Source organism: Mandrillus leucophaeus, unplaced genomic scaffold, assembly GCF_000951045.1.
Source record: "Mandrillus leucophaeus isolate KB7577 unplaced genomic scaffold, Mleu.le_1.0 Scaffold599, whole genome shotgun sequence".
Taxonomy (NCBI): Eukaryota; Metazoa; Chordata; class Mammalia; order Primates; family Cercopithecidae; genus Mandrillus; species Mandrillus leucophaeus.
Genome location: NW_012106463.1, coordinates 1,726,901 through 1,751,482, shown reverse-complemented (window position 1 = coordinate 1,751,482; position 24,582 = coordinate 1,726,901). Strand labels below are relative to the sequence as shown.

The following is a 24,582-nucleotide window of genomic DNA, read 5'->3' as shown; positions in this document are numbered from 1 at the left end:
TTACACCCCAATTCATATGTTGAAACCTAATCTTCAATGTGATGGTATTTGGAGCTGGAGCCTTTGGAAGGTGATTAGGTCATGTGAGTGAACTCTTTGTGAATGGGATGAGTGCCTTATAAAAGAGACCTCAAAGAGCTCTCTAATCCCTTCCACCATGTGAGGACATGGCCATCAGTGAAACAGGAAGTGGGCCATGATCAGACACCACATCTGCCAGTGCCGTGATCTTGCACTTTCCAGCCTCCAGAACTATGAGAAATAAATTTCTCTTATTTATAAAATACCTAGTCTATGGTATTCTGTTATAGCAATCCAAATGGACAAAGACATTACTGTATCAAATTACCATATGCTTAGTGACTTAAGTAACACAAATTTATTCTTGTAATTCTGGAGGTCGATGTTTGAAATTGATCTCATTGGGCCCAAAGCAAAGTGTCAGCAGGGCTGTGTTTCTTCTGGAGGCTTCAGGGGATAATCCATTTTCTTTGCATTTTCCAGTTTCCAGAGGCCTTCCTAGAGCTTGCCTGCCTGCATTCCTGGCCCATGACCCCATTACTCCATCTTCATTGCCAGCAATGTCAGTCTGAATCCTGATGCTGCCATCTCTCTGGCTTTTTTATGTCTGACTCTGTCTTTTACTTAGGCATAGGACTCAGCCGTGTGTGACTCTTATAATGACAAGAACCCTTGTCATTACATTGAGCACAACTAGATAATCCAGGATAATCTCCCCATCTCAAGGTTAACTGATCAGCAACCTTAAGTCCATTTGCAATTTAAATATCCCTTTGCCATGCAATCTAACATATAGGTTCTGTGGTTTAGGATATGGACGTCTTTAGGGGTGATTATTCTGCTTACCACAGCCAATCTTACACATCTCTTTCACTGAAAAGGGAAAGAGGAAACACCAAATTTTTATAAGGCCAGTGTAACCCTAATATCGAAACCTGACAAGGATATTACAAGAAAATTAGAAGCCTACATCTCTTGTGAATATAGATACAAAAATCCTAAACAAAAAGTTACACATATAATTGAGTAATATATTAAAATGTTAATACCATAATGTCCATGTTAGGAAGTATTATTACAGGAATATAAAGTCTGTTTAACCTTTGAAAATTCACTGCATTAATAGAATAAAAGAGAATAATCATATGGTCATCTTAATTGGTACAGAGAAAGCTTTTCATGTATGTTCATTTGATAAATTTGATAATTACAATAAAAAATTTTAAGCAAATTGGGGATAGAGGGAACATTTTTAATCTGATAAAGTATCTATCAAAAATGTTTTTCAAACATAATACATAATGAAATACTGAGCATTTTTCTCCTGACTTTGGAAACAAGATAAAGATGTTCACTGTAAACACTTGTCTCCAACATTATCCTGTAATTTCTAGACAATGCATGAAGACAAGATAAAGAAACAATAAATACTGGAAAGGAAGATATAAACCCTTTTCTTTATTTGCAGATTGCTGTTTTATATATATAGAAAATCTAGAAGGCTCTAAAAATATAGAATTAAGTAAATTTTGCAATATTTTAATTGTACAGAAAAATTAATTGTATTACTCTATACTATCAGAAGGTGGTTGAAAATGAAATTTAGAACACCATTTACCTCAGCATCAAAAGCCATCAATTACCTAGAGATAAATTTAATAAAAAATATGCAGTGCTGCTACACTCCATGATTTTAGGGAAAAATTTCCGTAACAAGACATAAAAATACTTACCATATGGGATTAGATGAATAAATCTGACTACGTGAAAATTAATAACCTCTTTATTAAAAAGTCATATAAAGGCCGGGTGTGGTGGCTCACACCTGTAATCCCAGCACTTTGGAAGGCCGAGGCTGGTGGATCATTTGAGGTCAGGAGTTTGAGACCAGCCTGGTCAACATGGTGAGACCCCCCCATCTCTACTAAAAATGCAAAAAAATTAGCCGGGCATGGTGGCGGGCGCCTGTAGTCCCAGCTACTCAGTAGGTTGAGGCAGGAGAATGGCATGAACCCGGGAGGCAGAGCTTGCAGTGAGCCGAGATCTCGCCACTGCACTCTAGCCTGGGCAACTGAGCGAGACTCTGTCTCAAAAAAAAAAAAAAATTAGCCAGCCAGGTGTAGTGGCGGGCACCTGTAATCCCAGCTATTTGGTAGGGTGAGGCAAGAGAACTGCTTGAACCCAGGAGACAGAGGCTGCAGTGAGCTGAGAGTGTACCACAGCACTCTGGCCTGGGCGATAGAGTGAGACTCCATCAAAAAAAAAAATAGTCATAAAAAGATTTGAAAATAGTAATAACATCTGAGAAGGAACTAGAATTCAGCTGTATAAATAGAACTTTGTCAGTGGAAGAATTATGGACAACTATTCATTTTCTGTTGCTGCATATCAGATTACAACAAATGTAGCAGTTTTTGTGCAAGAGTCCACACACAACTGAGTCCTCTGCTTAAGGTGTCACAAGTCTCGAAACTAGATGTTGGCTCTTCCTTGTTCTCATCTGAAGAATCAGCTGAGAATGAATCGACTGCCAGGCTCATTCAGGTTGTCCTCAGAATTCATTTCCGTTGGTTGTGGATTCTTGATGGCTCTGGGTTCTTGATAGCTGTTGGCTGGAGGCCACCCACAGTTTGTAGAGGCTGCCCATAGTTTTTTGTCACATGGTCTTCCTCACTATGGCTGCTCACTTCATGGAGTTAGCAAGGAGAATCTCTAGAGTGAGTCTCTAGCAAGATGGAATCCGTAATGAAACATAATCATAGGGGTGACATCCTGTCATCTTTCTTTTGATAAGAAGCTAGTCACAGATGTTTTCTACACAAAGACATGAACACCAGGGAGCAAGGGTTAATGGGACTACCTTAGAGTGTGTCCATCACCACAAGCCAATGGAAAAATTAGCAAAAGACTTGAACGAGCATTTCAGCAGAAAACTATACAAATGGCATATAAACATAAAATGTGCTTAACCTTATTAGTAATGAGGAAATTAAAAAGTGAGGGTACAGTGCTCTTTTATTTGCCATCAGATTGGCAAAAAATAAAGAACATTATATTTATACACACACACACATGCAGAGAAAGAGAGAGAGAAAGTTTGTTTTAAGGGATTAGCTCACACAACTGTGAGGGCTTGCAAGGCAGGCAAGTAGGAAATTTTCAGGACAGTCTGGCAGGCTGGAAATTCCAGCAGGGGTTAATGTTGCAGTCTTGAACCTGAGACAAAATTTTTTCCTCTTTGTGAGACCTCAATCTTTTCTTGTAAGGTTCTAAGCTAATTGGATGAGGTCCACCCATGTTATAGAAGTTAATCTGCTTTACTCAAAATTTATCGATTTAAATGTTAATCACATCTGAAAAATATCTTCATGACAACATCTATACTAGTGTTTAAATAAACAACTGAGCACCATAACCAAGTTGACACCATCGCACACATCTATAAGTTTACTAGTATGCCTGGAATGACTGTTACTTGTTTTCCTTTCTGAATGAGACTTCACTTGGGTCTTTATTTTCAAATAAGGTTATAAATCTGCCTGCCTCTTTCCAGATATATCCATACTGCTTTAGTTTGAGGCACTCAGCAAAGGTTTCTGGAATAAATAGACAGAATTATAGACTCATCTTATGTGTTGCTGAAGCACTCTGTTTTATTCCCTTATTAAGCACTTAGCACTTGTTTGTATTCTTCACTATGTGCTAGCTTCATTGAGTTTCAGGGATGGCATCTTTTTCTCCATTGTGAAACCCAGTGTATTTTCCAGCATATAGTAAGCTCTAAATATTTGTTGAATGAATTAATCAGCTGGAAATATTTTCATGTAATTTTTAAAACGATCTGACATTGCATTAGCATATGATGTTATTCTCAACTTGCTTAATGCTATTAAGAATTTTAGTTCTTTGGCCAGATGCAGTGGCTTAAGCCTGTAATCCCAGCATTTTGGGAGTCTGAGGCAGGGGGATCACTTGAGCCCAGGAGTTTGAGACCAGCCTGAGCAACATCGTGAAACCCTGTCTCTACAAAAAAATACAAAAATTAGCTGGGTACAGTGGCTTGTGCCTGTAGCCTCCAAGACCAGCGGATCAATTGAACCCAGGAGGTTGAGTCTGCAGTGAGCTATGATTGTGCCACTGCACTCCAGCCTGGGCAATGGAATGAGACCCCATCTCACACACAAAAAAGAGAATTTAAATAAAATTTAATTTTATTGAATTGAAAATAATTCAATAAAATTTGGTAGAGATGCTTTGCTCATGTGGATTATCAGTCTGATAGGGACACATAGGTGAAAGTTAAAGACCAATAGGAATTAGGAAAATTTCTGCCATACAGTATGTATGTTTTAGTCATACCATTCACATTTACCTATTATAAATGTAGATATTTACCCAACAAGGGGTGTTTACCCAACAGCCATTGATCATGACAAATATGGCAAATATTGCTTAAGTTTCTAGAATATCTTGAGGCCCCATGTAGGAATTTATCATTTAATCGTAAATAATTTGCTTTTTTAAATAAGGAAAAAATCCATAAAGACACAAATATATTTAATAAACATATACACATAAATACATTCTTATTTATCTGTCTCCTTTCTTTTAATTTTTTAAGGTATTTTGTCCAGTCTGAGTCCTGTGAATTCTCCCAACCATGGACCAGTGGCTGCTGGCTCTCTAACTAATCGATCACCCATAGAATTTCCTGATACTGCTGATTTTCTTAATAAGCCAAGCATTATTTTACAGAGATCTCTGGGCAATGCACCTAATACACCAGATTTTTATCAGCATCTTAGAAATTCTGATAGCAATCTGTGTAACAAGTAAGTTTCCCAACTGTTTATTATTTCTTTTTCAAAATGTTGATTACAGTTAAGTCCTCAACATTTTGGATAGGTTCTTGGAAACTCCAGCTTTAAGCATTTATAAATGACCATATTTTTTTCGGTGTTATAATGAAATGCCATTATTTGAAGATGTGCTATAAGTTGTTTTACTTAAAATGTCAGTTCTTAAAATGTCAGTTTTCAAAAACTTATCGATGATATTGAGGACTTTACTGTATTTTAATAAAGTATTACCGGTTTTCTAGTTCTTTATTGTAACTAGATGATGGATTCAGCCTATATTCTTTTCCTTATTTATCTAGTAGTTTTTATTCTAAATAAATATCTTCTTATTTTAGTGGTTATTAATTTTTTAAATTAAATGGTCTCCATCTGAGGTAAAATGTACTGGTATTCTACCCATCCTAAGATCTTAATAAGTATTAAATTATTTTAGTATACACTGCTTTAGTACCTATTGATAGTACCCAGTTCATATGGTGTTTGATCTTATTTCTGCTTTACTAATAGTAGAGGTTTACCTCAGATCCAGTGTTGACTTTTCAAAAATATTTTGTTTCCTTCAAGGACACACAGATACTTTCTAGGTTAAAGCCTTTTAACTTTATAGAGAGATTGGAGTATTAGGATGTGTTGCAGTTGGGATCTTGGGTAAAAATTAAACAGATTTTCTAATTGTGTTCAGGTAAAAAACTTTTACCTCATTTACCATATATATTTATCTATTTTATTCTATAAGCTGTGGACATCAAATACTGAAATATGTTTCAACATCTGAATCAGACAGTACAGATTGCTGCAGTGGAAAATCAGGTGAGATTACAAAAGTCATATGTATTTGAGTTTAAGATAAATTTCTTACAGTGGTTTTTAGAATGGGAAAATGAATGAGTTTAACTTCAGTTTATCCATCTTTAAAATGAAGATTATTCTTTTTTACCCACTTCACACAGGATTTATTTAGAACAAATTATAAATAATAGATGATGAAAGTAATTCAAAGAATAAAAATGTCCTGTACAAATGAATGTAGTCTTCTTATGTTATATCTGTTGTTTATAAATAGTGAAATTATTTGTATGAACATTGAAATTTGTACCGCACAATCTAAACCCAAAAGGTATAAATTTTTTATGGCATAAAGAGGAGTTGTTTTAAAGTGTGGTTAATTATATCATTCTGAAATATTTTATATCCTCAAACAAGAAATGTTGTTGTTGATGAAATTATAGTTGTTTTATAACCTTAAAAATTGATGACTCAAACTACCAGTAGTAGTCAACTAAGTAATTCAGACCAACATTTCCCCTGAGGGCAACTAGAAAATGTGGACGAATTATTTTTTTTTAAAATCTACTTGAAGCCATTGAAGAACTAAAAAGATCCTGTGAATCACCCATACAAGATCTGTTGGAAGATAGAACTCCAAGAAAGTGAGCCTGGAGTTTGGGGCTATCAAAAGAATATATTCCAGTTCCACAGAGACCAGTGACTAATAGGATGAGCAATTTTATTAGTAGCTTCATGGGACTAGGAAGACAGAGACTAGAGTTGAAGGCTTGCCATGGTATGGATAACTTGATAAACTCTAAAGTGTTGTACCCTAAGAAAAAAGTTAAACCAAAAATAGATAAGCGTTTTCAGGGATTGTAGGCTCTTCTCAATCTGTTTACATATCATAAAATTTACCTTTTTAAAGTGTGCAATTTAATAGCTTTTTGGTTTTTGCATTTTAAAGGATTGTTAAAAAATAAAATAAAATAAAAAGACTAATTCTTCACAAACTCTTCCAAAAAGTAGAAGAGGAGGGAACACTTCCCAACTCATTCTTTTTTTTTTTTTTTTTTTTGGTATATCATTACAATGGAATTCAGTTCAGCAATTAAAGGAATAAACTTCTGATACATGCTACAACATAGATGAACTTCAAAACATTATTCTAAGTGAAAGAAGCCAGGCTCAAAAGATCATACATTGTATGATTACATTTATATGAAATTCTTAAAAGACAAATTTATAGAGACAATAATCAGAACAGTTGTGGCATAAAGTGAGAATAGGGATTAACTGTAAATAGGCATGAAGGAACTTTTTGGGGGGCGTGTTGAGGATGTTCTAAAATTGGATTGTAATGATTGCTGATAACTGCAAATATACTAAAATTATTGAATTGTACACTTATGGGCTGAATGTTTGTGTTCCTCCAAAAATTTATGTGTTGAAATCCTATACCCCAATATGCTGGTATTGGGAGGTGAGGCCTTTGGGAGGTAATTAGGTCATGAAGGTGGATCCCTCATGAATGGGATTAGTTCCCTTGTAAAAGGGATCCCTTGTAAATGAACCCCAGAAAACTCTCTAGCCTTCTTTCCCACCGTGAGGATACAATGTGAAACCAGTAGTCTACAACCTGGAAGAGGGCCCTCACTGGAACTTGGCCAGGCTGGCACCCTGATCTCAGACGTCCAGCTTCCCTAACTGTGAGAAATAAATTCCTATTTTTTTATAAGCCATTCAGTCTATAATATCCAATTATAGCAGCCTGAACTAAGGCATTTTACAATAGGTAGATTTTAATGGCATGTAATTTATACTCAATAAAGTTTTTTAAAAGAACAATAATTTATTAAGTGTCATATTTCTTTGGGTGGACTAGCCTCAACTGGGAGATTGTCACCTGAGGACTTTCATGAGATTGCAGTCAGATATTGGTTGGGGAAGCAGTTATCTGAAGGATTGATTGGGCAGAATTTCCAAGATGGATTACTCATGTGCCTGTTGGCTATTGACCAGTCCATCTAAATATGACCCTTCCATGGGCTTCTCCCAGTTTGTTGGTGGCATTCCAAGAGAGTAGGAAGTGGAAACTGCCAGTCCAGTTAATGACTCAACTCAGAACAGAGTGTCACTTCTGCCATACTCTGTTAATCAGAGCAGTCATGAGGCCTGTTGAGATTCCAGAGGGTTGGTAAACAAATGCTCTGTCTTGATAGAGGAATGATAAGAATACATTTCAGAAAAGTGTTTGGGACAAGAGATAGTGTTGCAGACATCTTTAGAAAAGAAATGCTACATTTATCTCACCTGTTTTTATTGTTATTTGTAAGATAATAGTTATTAGAAATTCATATCATTAAAAAGCAAATTATGTAATATACCTCGAGTGCCAGCAATTTTTAGATTAACTGCTATTTTAGAATATCATTGTAGTTACTGCCTTAACTTACCATAAATACTTGAATAGTCTAAATTTAATTTCTTAAATTAAATGTTTTTCATTTGGAAAAAATAATATTTTCTAAACAGCAAAACTTCCAGATCATCATCTAATCAATTAATAATTGGTATATTCATTGTATTAGGTTGAGATTACACTAACATTTATTAGTCACCTGTTATGTGTAACATCTTGTAGGTATTATCCAAATTTTACAGGGGAGAAAGCTTGCCATTATTAAGTACAAAAATCAGGGTTTGAACCTAGTTTTCTGAAACTCAACTCCAATGAGTACTCTTAAGAATTCTTTTTTTTTTTTTTTTTTTTGAGACAGGGTCTTACTCTGTCACCCAGGCTAGAGAGTATGGTGGCACAATCATGGTTCACTGCAGCTTCCAACTCCTGAGCTCAAGCAGTCCTCCCTCCTCAGTCTTCTGAGTAGTTGGGACTACAGGCATAGGCCACCATGCCCAGCTAATTAAAAAAAATTTTTTTTATAGAGATGAGAACTTGCTGTGTTGCCCAGACTAGTCCCAAACTTTTGGCTTCAAGTGATCGTCCTGCCTTGGCTTCCCAAAGCACTAGGATTATAGGTAGGAGCTGTTGTGCCTGACCGAGATCTCTTTTTACAAACAAACAAACAAACAAAACTCTACATATTGAGTTTATAGCTTGTAGTTATCATATAATCAGTACCCAGATCCAGAAACAAAATAAGAGGCTGGCCAAAATGGCTAACTAGAAGCAGCTAGTGTGCACTGCTCTCATGGAGAGAAATAGAAGGGGTGAGTACGTACAGCACCTTCAACTGAAACATCCATGTACACACATTGGGATTCATCAAGAAAACAACCCACAGAGAATGTAGAAAAGCAAGGCAGGATGACTGCCTACCTGGGAGTGACATGGAGCCAGGGCAGCCTCCCTCGCCTAGGGAAGAATGACTGAGTGAGCAACCCTGGGGACCCATGCTTCTCCCGTAGATCTCTGCAACCCTTGGGTCAGGAAACCCCCGCTCATAAACCCACTGCACCAGGGTCTTCAGTCGGATATGCAGAGCTCTGTGGCATCTTGGCAGAGTAGCTGCTCAGGCACATGTGGAACCCCAGGAGCTATAGATACTTGGGCTTCTAGGCAAAAGCAACTGCAACTCGGCAAAGCAGGAGGTTAGACCCCCATATGGACCCCTAAGAAGCAGCTGAATTCAGGGGGCTGAGCAGCAATGGCCTGCAGGTCCCATGTCCACAGCACCTTACAGGATAAGACCACTGACTTGGAACTCCAGCCAGCCACTGGTAGCAGTGTTGATGTGTTGATGGAACTCCCAGAGGGAGGGGTAGGCTACCATCTTTGCTGTTTTGTAGCCTTAGCCATTGTTGCCTTCAGTGTAACCACCCTACAAAAAAGCAGCCAGCTTGCTTTTTTATGTGGGTCCCTGACGCGTCGTCTTCTCACTGGGCAGGACCTCCCAACCAAGGTAACCAGCCACTCTTGCCACTGTTATTCAGCTGGCAGTGGTTCTGAGCCTCTGAGCCTCCGGGGGATGGTGCTGCCAGGGGAAGGGACAGGCTGTTTCACAGCCTTTGCCATTGTTGCCTTCTGGCTCTAGGAAGTCCAAGGTGACTAGGGTCTGGAGCTGTCTTTCCCCACAGCTCTATGGGAAAGCAGCTAGACTGCTTTTTCACATGGGTCCCAGATCTCGTTCCTTTTCACTGGGCAGAATCTTGTGACCAAGGTCTACAACCACCCCTGCCAGTGTTTTCTGGCCAGCAATAGTATCAAACTTTGCTGGGACGGAGTTCCCAGAGGGAGGGGCAAGCTGCCATCTTTGCTGTTTTTCAGCCTTAACCATTGTTGCCTTTGGGATTTGGAGAGTCCAAAGTGACTGGGGGCTGCAGCAGACCCCCAACACAGCCCAACTGCTCTACAAAAAAGTGGCCAGACTGCTTTTTCACACAGGTCCTCAATCCTGTTCCTCCTCACTGGGTGAGACCTCCCAACTGGGGTGTCCAGCCATCTCTGCCGGTGTTTTCTGGCCAGCAGCAGTTTCAAACCTCCCTGGGATGGAGCTCCCAGAGGGAGAGGGGGACTGCCATCTTTGCTGTTTTACATCCTTCACTGTTGATACCTTCAGGTGCTAGATAAACCAAGGTGACTAGGGACTGGAGTGTACCCCCAGCATACTGCAGCAGCCCTACAGAAAAGTGACTAGACTCTTTGTTACATGGGTTTCCAATCTCATATATCTTCACTAGGCAGGTCCTCCTGGCCTGGTTCTTCAGCTACCGTCACCTCCAGGCTATCAAGCCAGTAGCAGCTCTGTAACTCCCTGAGACAGAGCTCCCAGTGGGATGGGCAGGTTGCCATCTTTGCTGTCTCACAGCCCTAGGCTTTGCTGTCTTCAGGCTTTAGAGAGTCTGTGGGGACCAGAGGCTAGCCGGTCCAGAGCCCAGCAGAGAGTACCTACCTCACAGAAAAGTGGCTGGACTGTTCTCCATACAGGTCCCGGTCCTCACTTCTCCTCTCAACATGGGACTCTAGCACAAACATGCTGTCCCTGTCTGACCACATCAATCAGAGGCAGCCCAGCTGTTAAAGGAACAGCCACATGCAGAGATAAGAAAGAACCAATGCAAGAACTCCAGCAACCTAAATGGTCAGTGTTTTATGACCTTCAGACAACTACACTAGTTCTTAACCAGGCTGAGCTGGCTGAAATGACAGAAATAGAATTCCGAATATGGATAGGAACAAAGATAATCAAGATCAGGAGAATGGCAAAACCCAATTCAAAAAAACTAAGAATCACAATAAAATGATATAGGAGCTGACAGATGAAATAGCCAGTATGAAAAGGAACCTAACTGATCTGATAGAGCTGAAAACACACTACAAGAATTTTATGATGCAATTGCAAGTATAGCAGAAGAGACCAAGCTGAAGAAAGAATCTTGGAACTTGAAGACTGGCTCTCTGAAATAAGAAAGTAAGACAAAAGTTATTTTAAAAAGAATGAAAAGGAATGAGCAAAACCTCTAGAAATACGGGATTATGTAAAGAGGCCAAATCTACACATCATTGACATCCCTGACAGGAGAAAGCAAACAACTTGGAAAACACATTTCAGGATATTATCTACGAAAACTTCCCCAACCTTGCTAGAGAAGCCAACACCCAAACTCAGGAAATACAGAGAACTCCTGCAAGATTCTACTCAAGAAGATCATCCCCAAGATGCATAATCATCAGATTATCCAAGTTTGAAATCAAGGAAAGAATGTTAAAGGCAGCTAGAGAGAAAGGGCAGGTCACCTACGAAGGGAACCCAGTCAGGCTAACAGTGGACATCTCAGCAGAAACCCCTACAAGCTAGAAGAGCTTAGGTTCCTATATTCAACATTCTTTAAAAAAAAAACTTCAAGAATTTCATATACAGCCAAACTAAGCTTCCTCAATGAAGGAGAAATAAGATCCTTTTCAGATAAGCAAATGCTGAGGAAGTTTGTTACTACTGTTTGTTACTACCAGACCCACTTACAAGAGATCTTGAAAAGAGCACTAAATATGAAAGGAATAACCATTACCAGGTAATACAAAAAAACACAGTTAAGTACACAGACCCAATGATGTAAAGCTACCACACAAGCTGGCTTAATAACCAGGTAACAGCACAATGACAGGAACAGATCCACACATATCAATACTAACCTTGAGTGTAAATGGGCTAAATGCCCCATTTAAAAGGCATAGAGTGGCAAACTGGATTAAAAAAAAAAAAGCAAGACCCAATGATATGCTGTCTTCAAGAGACAGTTTCACATTTCACAGGCTGTGACACCTGTAAGCTCAAATTAAAGGGATGGAGGAAAATCTACCAAGCAATTGGAAATCAGGAAAAAAGCAGAGGTTGCAATCCTAATTTCAGACAAAACAGGCTTTAAACCAACAAAGATCAAAAAAGGCAAAGAAAGGCATTACATAATGGTAAAGGGTTCAATTCGATCAGACCTAACTATTCTAAATATATATTCACCGAACACAGGAGTACCCAGATTTACAAAGCAAGTTCTTTGAGATCTACAAAGAGTCTTAGACTCCCACACAATAATAGTGGGAGACTTCAACACTCCACTGAGCAGTATTAGATCACTGAGGCAGAAAATTAACAAAGATATTCAGTACACAATAATAGTGGGAGACTTCAACACTCCACTGGGCAGTATTAGATCACTGAGGCAGAAAATTAACAAAGATATTCAGTACCTGAACTCAATATGGGACCAAATAGATCTGATAGACCTCTACAGAACTCTCCACCCAAAAACAACAGAATGTACATTTTTCTCATTACCACATGGTACATGTTCTAAAATCAATCAGACAATCCTCAGCAAATGTAAAAGAACTGAAGTCATGCCAAACATACTCCTGGACCACAGTGCAATAAAGATAGAAATCAAGACTAAAAAAAAATCAATCAAAACCATGCAATTACATGGAAATTAGACAACCTGCTCCTGAATGACTTTTGGGCAAATAATGAAATTAAGGCAGAAATCAAGAAGGTTTTTAATACGAATGAGAACAAAGATACAACCTACAAAATCTCTGGGACACAGCTAAGGCAGAGTTAAGAAGGAAATTTATAGCACTAAACACCCATATCAAAAAGTTAGAGAGATCCCAAATTAACAACCTGATATCACCACTAAAATAACTAGAGAAGAGAGAGCAAACCAACCCCAAGGCTGACAGAAAACAAGAAATAGCCAAAATCAGAGCTGAACTAAAAGTGATTGAGACACAAAAACACCATCCAAAAGATGAATGAAACCAGGAGTTGATTTTTTGAAAAAAATTAGTAAGATAAATAGACTGCTAACTAGACAAATACAGAAGAAAAGAGAGAAGACCCAAATAAACACAATTAGAAATGACAAAGGGGGTGGTGCCACTGACCCCACAGAAATACAACCATCAGAGACTACTATGAACACCTCTTTACACACAGACTAGATAACCTAGAAGAGATGGATAAATTCCTGTATGCATAACCCCTCCCAAGACTGAACCAGGAAGACATGGATTCCCTGAATAGACAAATACGGAATCTGTAATAAATAGCCCACCAACCCCCCCGCAAAAAAAAAAAAAAAAAAAAAGGCCAGGACCAGATGGATTCACAGCCAAATCCTACCAGATGTACAGAGAAGAGCTGGTATTATTTATACTGAAAGTAGTGGTACAAAAAACTGAAGAGGAAGGACTGAAAGTATTACAAAAAAATGAGGAGGAAGGACTCCTCCCCAACCCATTCTATGAGACCAGCATCATTCTGATACCAAAATGTAGCAGAGACACAAGAAAAAAACAAAACCTCGGGCCAATATCCTTGATGAAAATTGATGCAAAAATCCTCAACAAAATACTTGCAAACCAAATCCAGCAGCACATCTAAAAGCTAATCCACTATGATCATCCCTGGGATGCAAGGTCAGTTCAACATATGCAAATCAGTCAATGTGATTCATCACATAAACAGAACTAAAGACAAAAACCACATGATTATCTCAATAGATGCAGAAAAAGGCTTTTGATAAAATTCAACATCCCTTCATGTTAAAAACTCAATAAACTAGGTATTACAGGAATATACCTCAAAGTAATAAGAACCATCTAGGAGAAACCCACAGCCCAGCATCATACTGAAAGGGCAAAAACTGGAAGCATTCCCCTTGAAAATGGGCACAAGACAAAGATGCCCTCTCTCAGCACTCCTATTCACATAGTCTTGGAAGTCTTGACCACAGAAATCAGGCAAGAGAAAGAAATAAAGGGCACCCAAATAGGAAGAGAGGAGGTCAAACTATTCCTGTTTGCAGACATGATTCTATATCTAGAAAACCCCATAGTCTTGGCCCAAAGGCTGCTTAAGCTAATAAGTAACTTCAGCAGAGTTTCAGGATACAAAATCAATGAACAGGAATAACTAGCATTCCTATACACTAACACAGCCAAACCAAGAGCCAAACCAGGAACACAATCCCATTTACAATTGCCACAAAAAACATAATAAAATACCTAGGAATACAGCTAATCAGGGAGATTAAAGACCTCTACAATGAGAATTACAAAACACTGCCCAAATAAAGCAGAGATGACACAAACAAATGGAAAAACATTCCGTGCTCATGGATAGGAAGAATCAATATCATTAAAATGGTCATACTGCTCAAAGCAATTTATAGATTCAGTGTTATTCCTGACAAACTACCAGTGAAATTCATCACAAAACAGAAAAAGCTATTTTAAAATTCATATGGAACCAAAAAAGAGCCTGAGTAGCCAAGGCAATGCTAAGCAAAAAGAACAAAGCTGGAGACATCATATTACCTGATTTCAAAGTATACTACAGAACTACAGTAACAAAATAACATGGTACTGGTACAGAAACAGACACATAGACCAATGGGACAGAATAGAGAGCCCAGAAATAAGGGCGCATGCCTACAACCATTTGATCTTTGACAAAGCTGACAAAAACAAGCAATGGGGAAAGGACTGCCTATTCAATAAATGGTGATGGGATAACTGGCTAGCCATATGTAGAAGATTAAAACTGGATCCCTTCCTTACATCATATACAAAAATCAACTAAAGATCATTTAAAGACTTAAATGTAAAACCCAAAACTATAAAAACTCTGAAAGACAACTGAGGCAATACCATTCTGGATATAGATACTGGCAAAGATTTCATGACAAAGATGCCAAAAGCAATCATAACAAAAACAAAACTTGACAAATGCGAATATAATTATACTAAAGAGCTTTTGTACAGCAAAGTAAACTATCAACAGAATAAACAGACAACCTACAGAAAGGGAGAAAATTTTTGTAAACTATGCATCTGATAAAGGCCTAATATCCAGCACCTACAAGAAACTTAAATTTACAAGAAAAAACAAACATAAAATGTGGGCAAAGGACATGAACAGACAATTTGTGAAAGAAGACATACATATGGCCAACAGTCATATGAAAAACAGCTCAACATCATTGATCGTTAGCGAAATGCAAGTCAAAACCACAATGAAACACCATCTAACACCAGTCAGAATGGCTGCTATTAAAAAGGCAAAAAATAACAGATGCTGGCGATGTTGGGGAGAAAAAAACACTTGTACACTGTTGGTGGGAGTGTAAATTAGTTCAGTCATTGTGGTATGCAGTGTGGTGATTCCTCAAAGACCTAAAAACAGAAATACCATCCGACCCAGCAATCCCATTACTGGGTATATATCCAAAGGAATATAAGTCATTCTGTTATAAAGACACATGCATGTGTATGTATATTGCAGCACTATTCACAATAGAAAAGACATGGAATCAACCTAAATATCCACCAGTGATAGAGTGGATAAAGAAAATATAGTACATATACACCATGGAACTATGCAGCCATAAAAAGAAAGAGATTGTGTCCTTTGCAGGGACATGAATGGAACTGGAGGCCATTATCCTTAGCCACAGGAACAGAAAACCAAATATTGTTATGTTCTCACTTATAAGTGAGAGCTAAATGATGAGAACACATGGACACGTAGAGGGGAGCAACACACACTGGGGCCTCTCAGAGGAGGGAGAGGATCAGGAAGACAACTAATGGGTACTAGGCTTAATACCTGAGTAATGAAACAACCTGTACAACAAACCCCCTTGTTACATGCTTACCTATGTAACAAACCTGCACTTATACCACTAAACTTAAAAAATAAATAAATAAAATGAAAAAAATCACAGCTAGTGAAGTAGTGAGGCTAGGGCTCGTTTCTATAGTAGTATTCAGACTTGAGTCCAGATTCTATTTTACTGTATAGTTTGGGCTCTATCTTATATGTCCATAGTAGAACAAGTAATAAATGATTATGGTAGTTTTTCTAAAAGAAAAGGCAAAGAAGAAGATGTAGTATATATACATCATAGAATACTATGCAGCTATAAAAAGACTGAGGTAATGTTTTTTGCAGAGGCATGGATGGAGCTGGAGTCAAACTAACATAGGAACAGAAAACCAAGTACTGTCACTTATAAGTGGGAGCTGAATGACTGGAACTCATGCACATAAAGAGGAGAACAACAGATACTGGGTCCTACCTGATGGTGGAGGGTGGGAGGAGGAAGAGAATCAGAAAAAAATAGTAATTGGGTACTAGACCTAGTACCTGGGTGATGAAATAATCTGTACAACAAACTCCATGACACAAATTTACCTATATAACAAACCTGCACATGTACCCCTGAACCTAAGATAAAAGTTGTTTATTTAAAAAGAAACAAAATATTACCTACACCTCAAAATTACCCATCATGACCCCTTCCAATCATATGCCCCAAAGGTAATGATCTTTTTGTCTTTCATACGCTTTTGAACTTTTCTTAAAGAGAATCACAGAGTATGTACTTTTGTGCCTGGCTTCCTTCACTGAACATTATATTTTTAAGTACCATTCGTATTGTAGTTCATTCTCTTTGCTCTGTAGTGATCAATTGTGTAACTATACCACAAGTTATTTATTCTACTGTCGATAGGTTCTGAGTAATTTCCCTGTTTAAGGTATTACAAATAGAATGAATATGAATGTTTTTTAACATGTGAATGAATACTATTTAGCTATGAATACTGCTGTCCTTTTCCATGTGATTTGAGAAAAAAAGTTATTACATTGGTAGAGATACAACTCACAATTTATAATATTGTGGTTTAAGGTTTACATGTGATTTAATCTTACTGATTTGTAATTATGATTTTAGAATTTTTATATCTAAAACTCAGAGATGTTAGAAATTGTTTACATCAAATTGGTAAGAAAATTTCTATTGATAGGAACTTTTTCTTTTTCTCACTTTTATAAAGAATATCCACTTAGGATCCATGAGTAGATATGAAAGGGGAGTCCAATACAGGAAATGTCTTTGCTGCCTGAGCATAAGCTATCTAGGCAAAATAGCACAGCAAGATACAACTTAATGGTGTCATGAAATAATTTAGATTGAACTCCATTATGATTTACTTTATCTAAATATTTTTAACAATTATTTTTCATGTAAAACTGTACATATAGGGCACATTTTACTCCTATCTATTACTATATATATTTTTTGAAAGGTGAAGAAGAAAACATTTTCTCAAAAGAATCATTCAAACTTATGGAAACTCAACAAGAAGAGGAAACAGAGAAGAAAGACAGCAGAAAATTATTTCAGGAAGGTGATAATTGGCTAACAGAAGAGGCACAGAATGAACAGCAAACAAATGTAAAAGATAAACTTTCAATATGATTATGTTAAGGTGAAATATAATACTGTTAGTACTGGTTTTATTACTTTTGCCCAGAACAAGATTTTTAATGTAATAGTATTTTTAAATTGTTTTACTGATAAGTGACTATGACTGAAATATTGCTTGGGTTACAAATAATACAATAACTTGTTCTAATTCTATCATCCTAAAGCAACAAACTGCATTCAGTTTTAAATGAAGATATTTTATTTAGTTTTATATAAAGTACATTATTTTCTATTCTGATATTTTCTTTTGCATATGTGAAGGTATAGAGAATATGTGCATGTTACTAAAAACAATGAAAATAATGTATTTGTAATGGCAATATAGTTTTGTTCTTAAATTTCAAAATTTAGGCTTTTAGGAAAAAGAAACACCTATTTCTTTTGAAAAATTATCCTGGTAATAAATGCTAACATAAGGATATGTTTTTTTTTTCCTCTTACCCTTTGATACCTGTAACTACTAAAATGAAAATAATAGACTTTGGATTTATATAGTAATTTGGAAATATAATACTTTTACTCATAAAAATAATATAAGAAGATTAATAAGTCTTACACCCAGGAGTTATGTGTTTGTCTGAAGATAACATTCTAGAAAGAGAAATTAGAAGGGCAGATAAGACTATATTTAAGAATAACCATTATAGAAAATAGTACAGACTTTTTTTAATGTTTAATCCTAAGTGTTCTCATTTTAATGTATATTTCACAGTATTTATAAAAGATACAATAAAGTTGTTTTTCTGTATGTACAGATTGAACAGGAAGTATCACTGGACCTGATTTTAGTAGAAGAGTATGACTCATTAATAGAGAAGATGAGCAACTGGAATTTTCCAATTTTTGAACTTGTAGAAAAGATGGGAGAGAAATCAGGAAGGATTCTCAGTCAGGTTTGCTTTCAAATATCTACTTTTTAACTGTAAATTAAATTTTCTTAAATCTTTATAAAAAGCAAAATCTAATATTATATAATGGTTTAGGCACTAGTTCAACTGACATTGTTCATTAAGTTATTTTTCAGAAAAAATTAAATATATACATAAAACAATTACATATAAGATGTAGATCATACTATTATATATATGACAAGTAGTTTATTTGACCATATTAATGGGATTTAATTTATGCTAAATAAATAATAAAGATTTACATTTTCTTGAATGTTGAGGTTGAAAAGAACATGAAAAATCGTCTAGTTCTAACCACTGAAATTTAAGCTTAATTTTTTCCACCTGCCCTCCCTATACTTTACTCAAGGTCAGATGGTTCATTTCATGCTAGAACTATGGAAAATACTTTGATTTTACCACCGAGACTCAGGGTTATACCTGATGGTTCCGCATAACAGCATCAGATTAACCGCCCCAAAATATTACTCTCGTTAATTACTTTAATATCTTATTTATGAAATGCAAAAACATAAGGATAAATTTTGTGAAAGATATATAAGTTCATCTCATTGAAGTCCTTAGGGATAAAAATGTGATAAACATAGTATTGTTTTGACTTTTTTTTAATACCCAGGACTAGATTAGAATAGAATTCACATGACCTTCAGTAAATTAGGAATGAAAAGCTAAGGAAAAGAATGGAAAAATTTAAAAATTGGGACATGATATGTATGGTAAGCCGCCTTTAATTTTCAGGGGCTTTAGGGTGATATCTTCCATTCTGATTTTTTGGAAAGAATTAATTGTAGGCAAGTTTTAAATAAATTATTAACTTAAAGACATATATTAATACATGGTTAACATTCCAAAATACAAATCACGGAAACATTATACTCAGCTACAAATAGAAATTCTGATTTTTAAAGTAAACTTTATTTTAATTGACATTTAGGTTATGTATACCTTATTTCAAGACACTGGTTTATTGGAAATATTTAAAATTCCCACTCAACAATTTATGAACTATTTTCGTGCATTAGAAAATGGCTATCGAGACATTCCTTGTAAGTATTAACATATCTTATTATTTAAGTTCAAATAATGTAGGTTTTGAAACTCTTTATCGTCTTTCTCTTCAGATGGTCCCTTAAACACTTTTAAAACTGCATGTTTGAAAAAAATTTTTTTTTTCTTGAGACAGAGTCTTGATCTTCTCACCCAGGCTGGAGTGCAATGGTGCGATCTTGGCCCACTGCAACTTCCGCCTCCTGGGTTCAAGTGATTCTTCTGTCTCAGCCCTCACAGGTAGCTGGGATTATAGGCGCCCACCACCACGCCCAGCTAATTGTTTGTATTTTTAGTAGAGATGGGGTTTCACCATGTTGGCCAGGCTGGTCTTGAACTCCTGATCTCTGGTGATCCACCTGCCTCGGCCTCCCAAAGTGCTGGGATTATAGGCGTCAGCTGCCGTGCCTGGCCTGAAAAATTTTTAAATGGAGATTTAAAAAGAAAATTTGTATTGTACTACCTAGATTTAACTGACTACTGTTAACATTTTGTCTGTCTGTTTTTTGTTAACATTTTGGTATATATTCTCCAAGAGTTCTTACATAAATTTATTTTTTGTAAAGGTGGTCATAATATTGATACATATTTATAATCTGCTTTTTCACCTGGTTGTTATATAGTATACATCTTTCTATTTTTAAAATTAATTGCCTGAGTACTTTATCTTTTTAAAAGTTAGTCAAGAGTTTCAGAAAATCATTCACTTAAAAATGTTTAAAATTGATAATCTAATTTCAGTTTTTAACTGTATTCCAACTTATGGAATAATTTAATGGCTATTGCATATTGTGTTTGAATATAATTTGAGTTCTGTATTAGAAAAAGGTAGGACTGTGTATATATTGTCTACAGTTTCCCTCCATGTGGACACATTTTTGAGAAATTAGTTCTGTAAATAGTGAATTATTCTTCAATTGGCATAACTCACTAATACTGTTTAATAATTTAAGGTGAGTTACATATACTATAATTTCCACTTATAAATTGTGCATTCAAAAAAGTGGTTGAATTTTATAAATGGAATATAGGGATGCTTTAAGATGGACTTCAAGGGAAATGGAACGAAAAGAAAGAGGTGGTAAGGAGTCTTCACTGTCAGTTTCAATTAGGATATATTAGTTAAGAAAATAGTCTCTGGACCTAACTTTTCTAAACTTCAAAAATTTGTGAATGAGAATAACAATAGTACCTACTCCATAGGTAGTAATGATATAATTCATGTAAAGCACATATCAGAATTTTTAGTAAATGGTCAGTAAAAGGTGGTGATCTATTAATAATAATTAAGTTCCCAGTGGACGCCATGTCATTTCTATAGGCAAAACAGTATTATATTATCTACTAATGCATACATATACATTAAGTATTTGTTGAAGTGTTAAATTTTCATTGGATATTGATGTTAACTGCAATCATTAGATTCACATAGGTTATCTTATTCAATCTTTTTTGGCAAAGTTGTATTATATACTTTTATAGGTGAGAAGTAAACTCAGAAGGATCTTTCCCAAGATCATAAAACTAGATACCAAAGTACTGTTTCAGTTTCAGGTCTATCTGACTTCTAAAGCCTATACTCTTTACACTATGCCACATTGCCTTTTCACATAGTTGAATTTCAGTAAATTAATGTTTTGTTGATCATATATGATGTGTCAGACACTGTGCTGGATGCTTTCACATATTTAGCATTTAATTCCTATAGCAAGCCTGAGACATAGTATTTCTGACCTTTTTGTTGGGGACAAAAATGTAAGTAACCAGAATTTGTAACTGTTCTGTGTACAAAACTGTTTTGTGTGCAAACATGAGTCTCTGTAATCCAGACACTACATGATATTTTTGAAAGCCACAAAATGGCAACCTTAAGAACATTTTCCAATGCCTTTCAATACTCCTTGGTTATCCTGCCTTTTCTTTGGCACCTTTACTATGTTTTCATAGTATACGGGGAAGTTTTTAAAACAGATTTTTTTTTTAACACATCAAGAGACTTTAGATGAAATACAATTCAATTGTGGGGAATTATTCTGTCACATCTTTTTTATGAGGATATAGTATGATTAGGAAATTATTGTAGTTTTTAAATGTTGTATGTTAAACCTAACAAAAACATTTTGGTGACTTTAGATCACAATCGTATACATGCCACAGATGTCCTACATGCAGTTTGGTATCTGACAACACGGCCAGTTCCTGGCTTACAGCAGATCCACAATGGTTGTGGAACAGGAAATGAAACAGGTACTTCCTTCTACAAATCTCTGTTAATTATTTGATCAGGAATAGTAAATCAAACTTTCTCATTTCATTACCTCTGTCCTTTTAAATTTTTCGTTAAGTAACCTTTTAGTACATATGAAGGACTATGTAAGTTTTTTTAACCACTTATCCCCAAATTCTACTGTGTAAGTTTTGATGCATAATAATGACATGAAAATTTTTAAACCTGATACCCACCTTACGAGGTAGATTAATATTCAGTACTGCTGCATCTATCATATTTCCTTCTTTGCCCCATTCTTTGGTTTCCCTCACTGAGATAGCCACTATCCTGAATATTATGATAATTAGTCCTTTGTTTTTTTAAAAAAAAAATTCTTGTTTTTTTTGTCTCAAGTGCATCACATACATTTAAAATATATAACATTCGAAAACCAAAGAAAACATGTTTAAAAGCCTCGCAAAGTATTTTAATGATGACATCAAAAACTTTTATAAACAAATTTTGCTTCCAAAAAAGTTAATACTATTCCTTATCATAAATATAATAGTTTATATAAATACAATGAATCATAACATTTATAGTTCTCTTATTCTAGCTTATTAAAAGGGCCAGGCATGGTGACTCATGCCTATAATCTCAGCACTTTTACAGGCTTAGTCAAGAGGATCACTTGAGGCCAGGAGTTTGAAACCAGCCTAGGCAACAAAGCAAAACCCCATCTCTACAAAAATAATTTTTAAAAATTTAGCTGGATGTGGTGACACACACCTGTCCTAGCTAATCAGAAGGCTGAGGTGGGAGGATCTTTTGAGCCCAGGAGTTCGAGGCTGCAGTGAGCCATGAACATGCCGCTGCACTGATATGTATCAAGACAATTTGCTCAGTTACCAATACTTGAGAAATAATATTACCATGCTAACCAGTGTAAATGTCGTAGACTCAGCCACTGATATTACTTTTTACATTTGGGTAGTTGAGTCTAAAGTATGCATTATTTGTTTAATGGATTTGCTTTTATGTCACTGGTTCATTTTTGTCTGCCATCTGTATTTATTCTTTCTAGTGCCCTTCATTCCTTCCAGCAGTCCTGTGCTTTTATTAGAGATAATTTTCTTCAACTTTTTTGTTTTAGATGTAATTTTGTCTTAGAATAATTATATTTTAGCATGTTTGAAGGTATTATTCCATAATCTTGTGACTTTCACAGTTTTTGTTGACAAGTCAAGACTTAGGTCATATTGAGAAATATAATATATAAATATAATATGTTCCTTTTTCTCTTTCCTATTGGTTTTTAACATTTTAACTATGATGTACTCATGTAATTTTTTTTTGTATTAATCCTGCCTGATGTTTAGTGAACTTTTTGAATATGTTGATTGGTGGTTTTTTACTGGTTTCTGTCATGCTCTTCAAAATTCAGCCTCTCCATTGTCCAATTCCAAAGACATTCCCACATTTTTAGGTGTTTGTCACATCAGTACCTCACTTCTAGGTGCCAAAAGTCTGTATTAGTTTGCTATTGCTGCTGTAATAAGCTACCAGAAATTTAGCCTCTGAAAACAACACAAATTTATTCTGACAGTTCTGGAGGTCAGAAGTCCAAAAAAAGGCTTCACTGGAGTAAAATCAAGGTGTCAGCAGAACTATTTTTCTCCTATATGCTCTAGAGGAGAATTTGTTTCCTCACCTCCTCCAGCTTCTAGAAGCCACTTACACTTCTTGGCTCATGGCCCTTTCTTTCTTTCTTTCTTTCTTTTGGAAACGGTGACTCGCTCAGTGGCCCAGTCCGGAGTATAGTGGCTCGATCTCAGCTCACTGCAACCTCTGCCTCCTAGGTGGGTTCAAGCAATTCTCCTGCCTCAGTCTCCCAAGCAGCTGGGACTACAGGCGCACGCTGCCATGCCTGGCTAATTTTTTGTATTTTAGTAGAGATGGGGTTTCACCATGTTCCCCAGGTTGGTCTGGAACTCCTGAGTTCAGGCAATCCGCCCACCTCAGCCTCTCAAAGTGTTAGTTTTACAGGCGTGAGCCACTGTGCCCAGCCAGCCCATTCTTTAAAGACAGCAGCATAACATCTTCAAATTTATTTTTGACCCTGACCTTTTGATCTTTCCAAGGAACTAGTGAAAATCGATCCAGCTCTGCAACCTTGGCTTTCTGTGCAGAACACACTTAACTGACAGCAACTCTCTTAAATTTAGTCTCTTTTGTAGTCTGCATAGGCTGAGAATTTCCTGAATTATCACGTCCTTATTCCTCTTTGCTCACCAGTTCTCCACCAATCTTTCTTTTTCCTCTCATATTTACTATAAACAGTAAGAAACCAGACTACACCTTCAACGCTTTGCTTGGAAATTTCCTCAACTAAATGTCTTAAGTTTATCATTTGTAAGTTTTGTATTCCACATAACTGCAACACCTAATTCAGACAAATTTTCTGTTACTATATAACAGGGATTCCCTGGCCTCTAGTTTCCAGTGACATGTTCCTCATTTCCTTCTGAGCATTCATTGGCAATGCCCTTAATGACCATTTTTCTATCTCCAGTCTGTTCTCGATGACTTAGATATAGTATTCTCTAAGACAATATATGTTTTCTCTCTCATGCTGCACACTTCCTTCTGAGTTCTTACTAGCAGTGTTACGAGTTCTCATACATAGTGTTATGGAGTCAAGTATCTGTAGAAGAAAGGAAACCAAGTAGCTTTGGGGAACCAAGCAGCTATTGCAATGGAAAATTATGATGAAAACTAAGACTACAAGGACCATGGGATGTGCTGTCCTATTCTCACTGCACTGGAGAACTAATAGAAAATAAACGACAAGTTTAGGGCTGTAATTAATGGTTGGAGAACCAGATAGCATCTCTGACCTAAAAGAAACCCTTATTTTATTATTTTATTATTATTATTATTATTATTATTATTATTTTGAGATGGAGTCTCG

At 36.2% G+C, this 24,582-nt stretch overlaps 1 protein-coding gene across 1 annotated transcript in view; it reads left to right on the top strand.

The window, feature by feature from the left end:
* PDE3B (phosphodiesterase 3B, cGMP-inhibited) overlaps nt 1–24,582 on the top strand; it is a 213,215-nt gene that overhangs the window by 159,934 nt on the left and 28,699 nt on the right. Inside the window, exons 6-11 of the mRNA XM_011999567.1 lie at nt 4,643–4,853; nt 5,617–5,690; nt 17,263–17,411; nt 18,200–18,337; nt 19,290–19,401; nt 21,536–21,649. Coding sequence (XP_011854957.1) covers nt 4,643–4,853; nt 5,617–5,690; nt 17,263–17,411; nt 18,200–18,337; nt 19,290–19,401; nt 21,536–21,649 — 798 coding nt within the window. The remainder of the gene's footprint in view (nt 1–4,642; nt 4,854–5,616; nt 5,691–17,262; nt 17,412–18,199; nt 18,338–19,289; nt 19,402–21,535; nt 21,650–24,582) is intronic.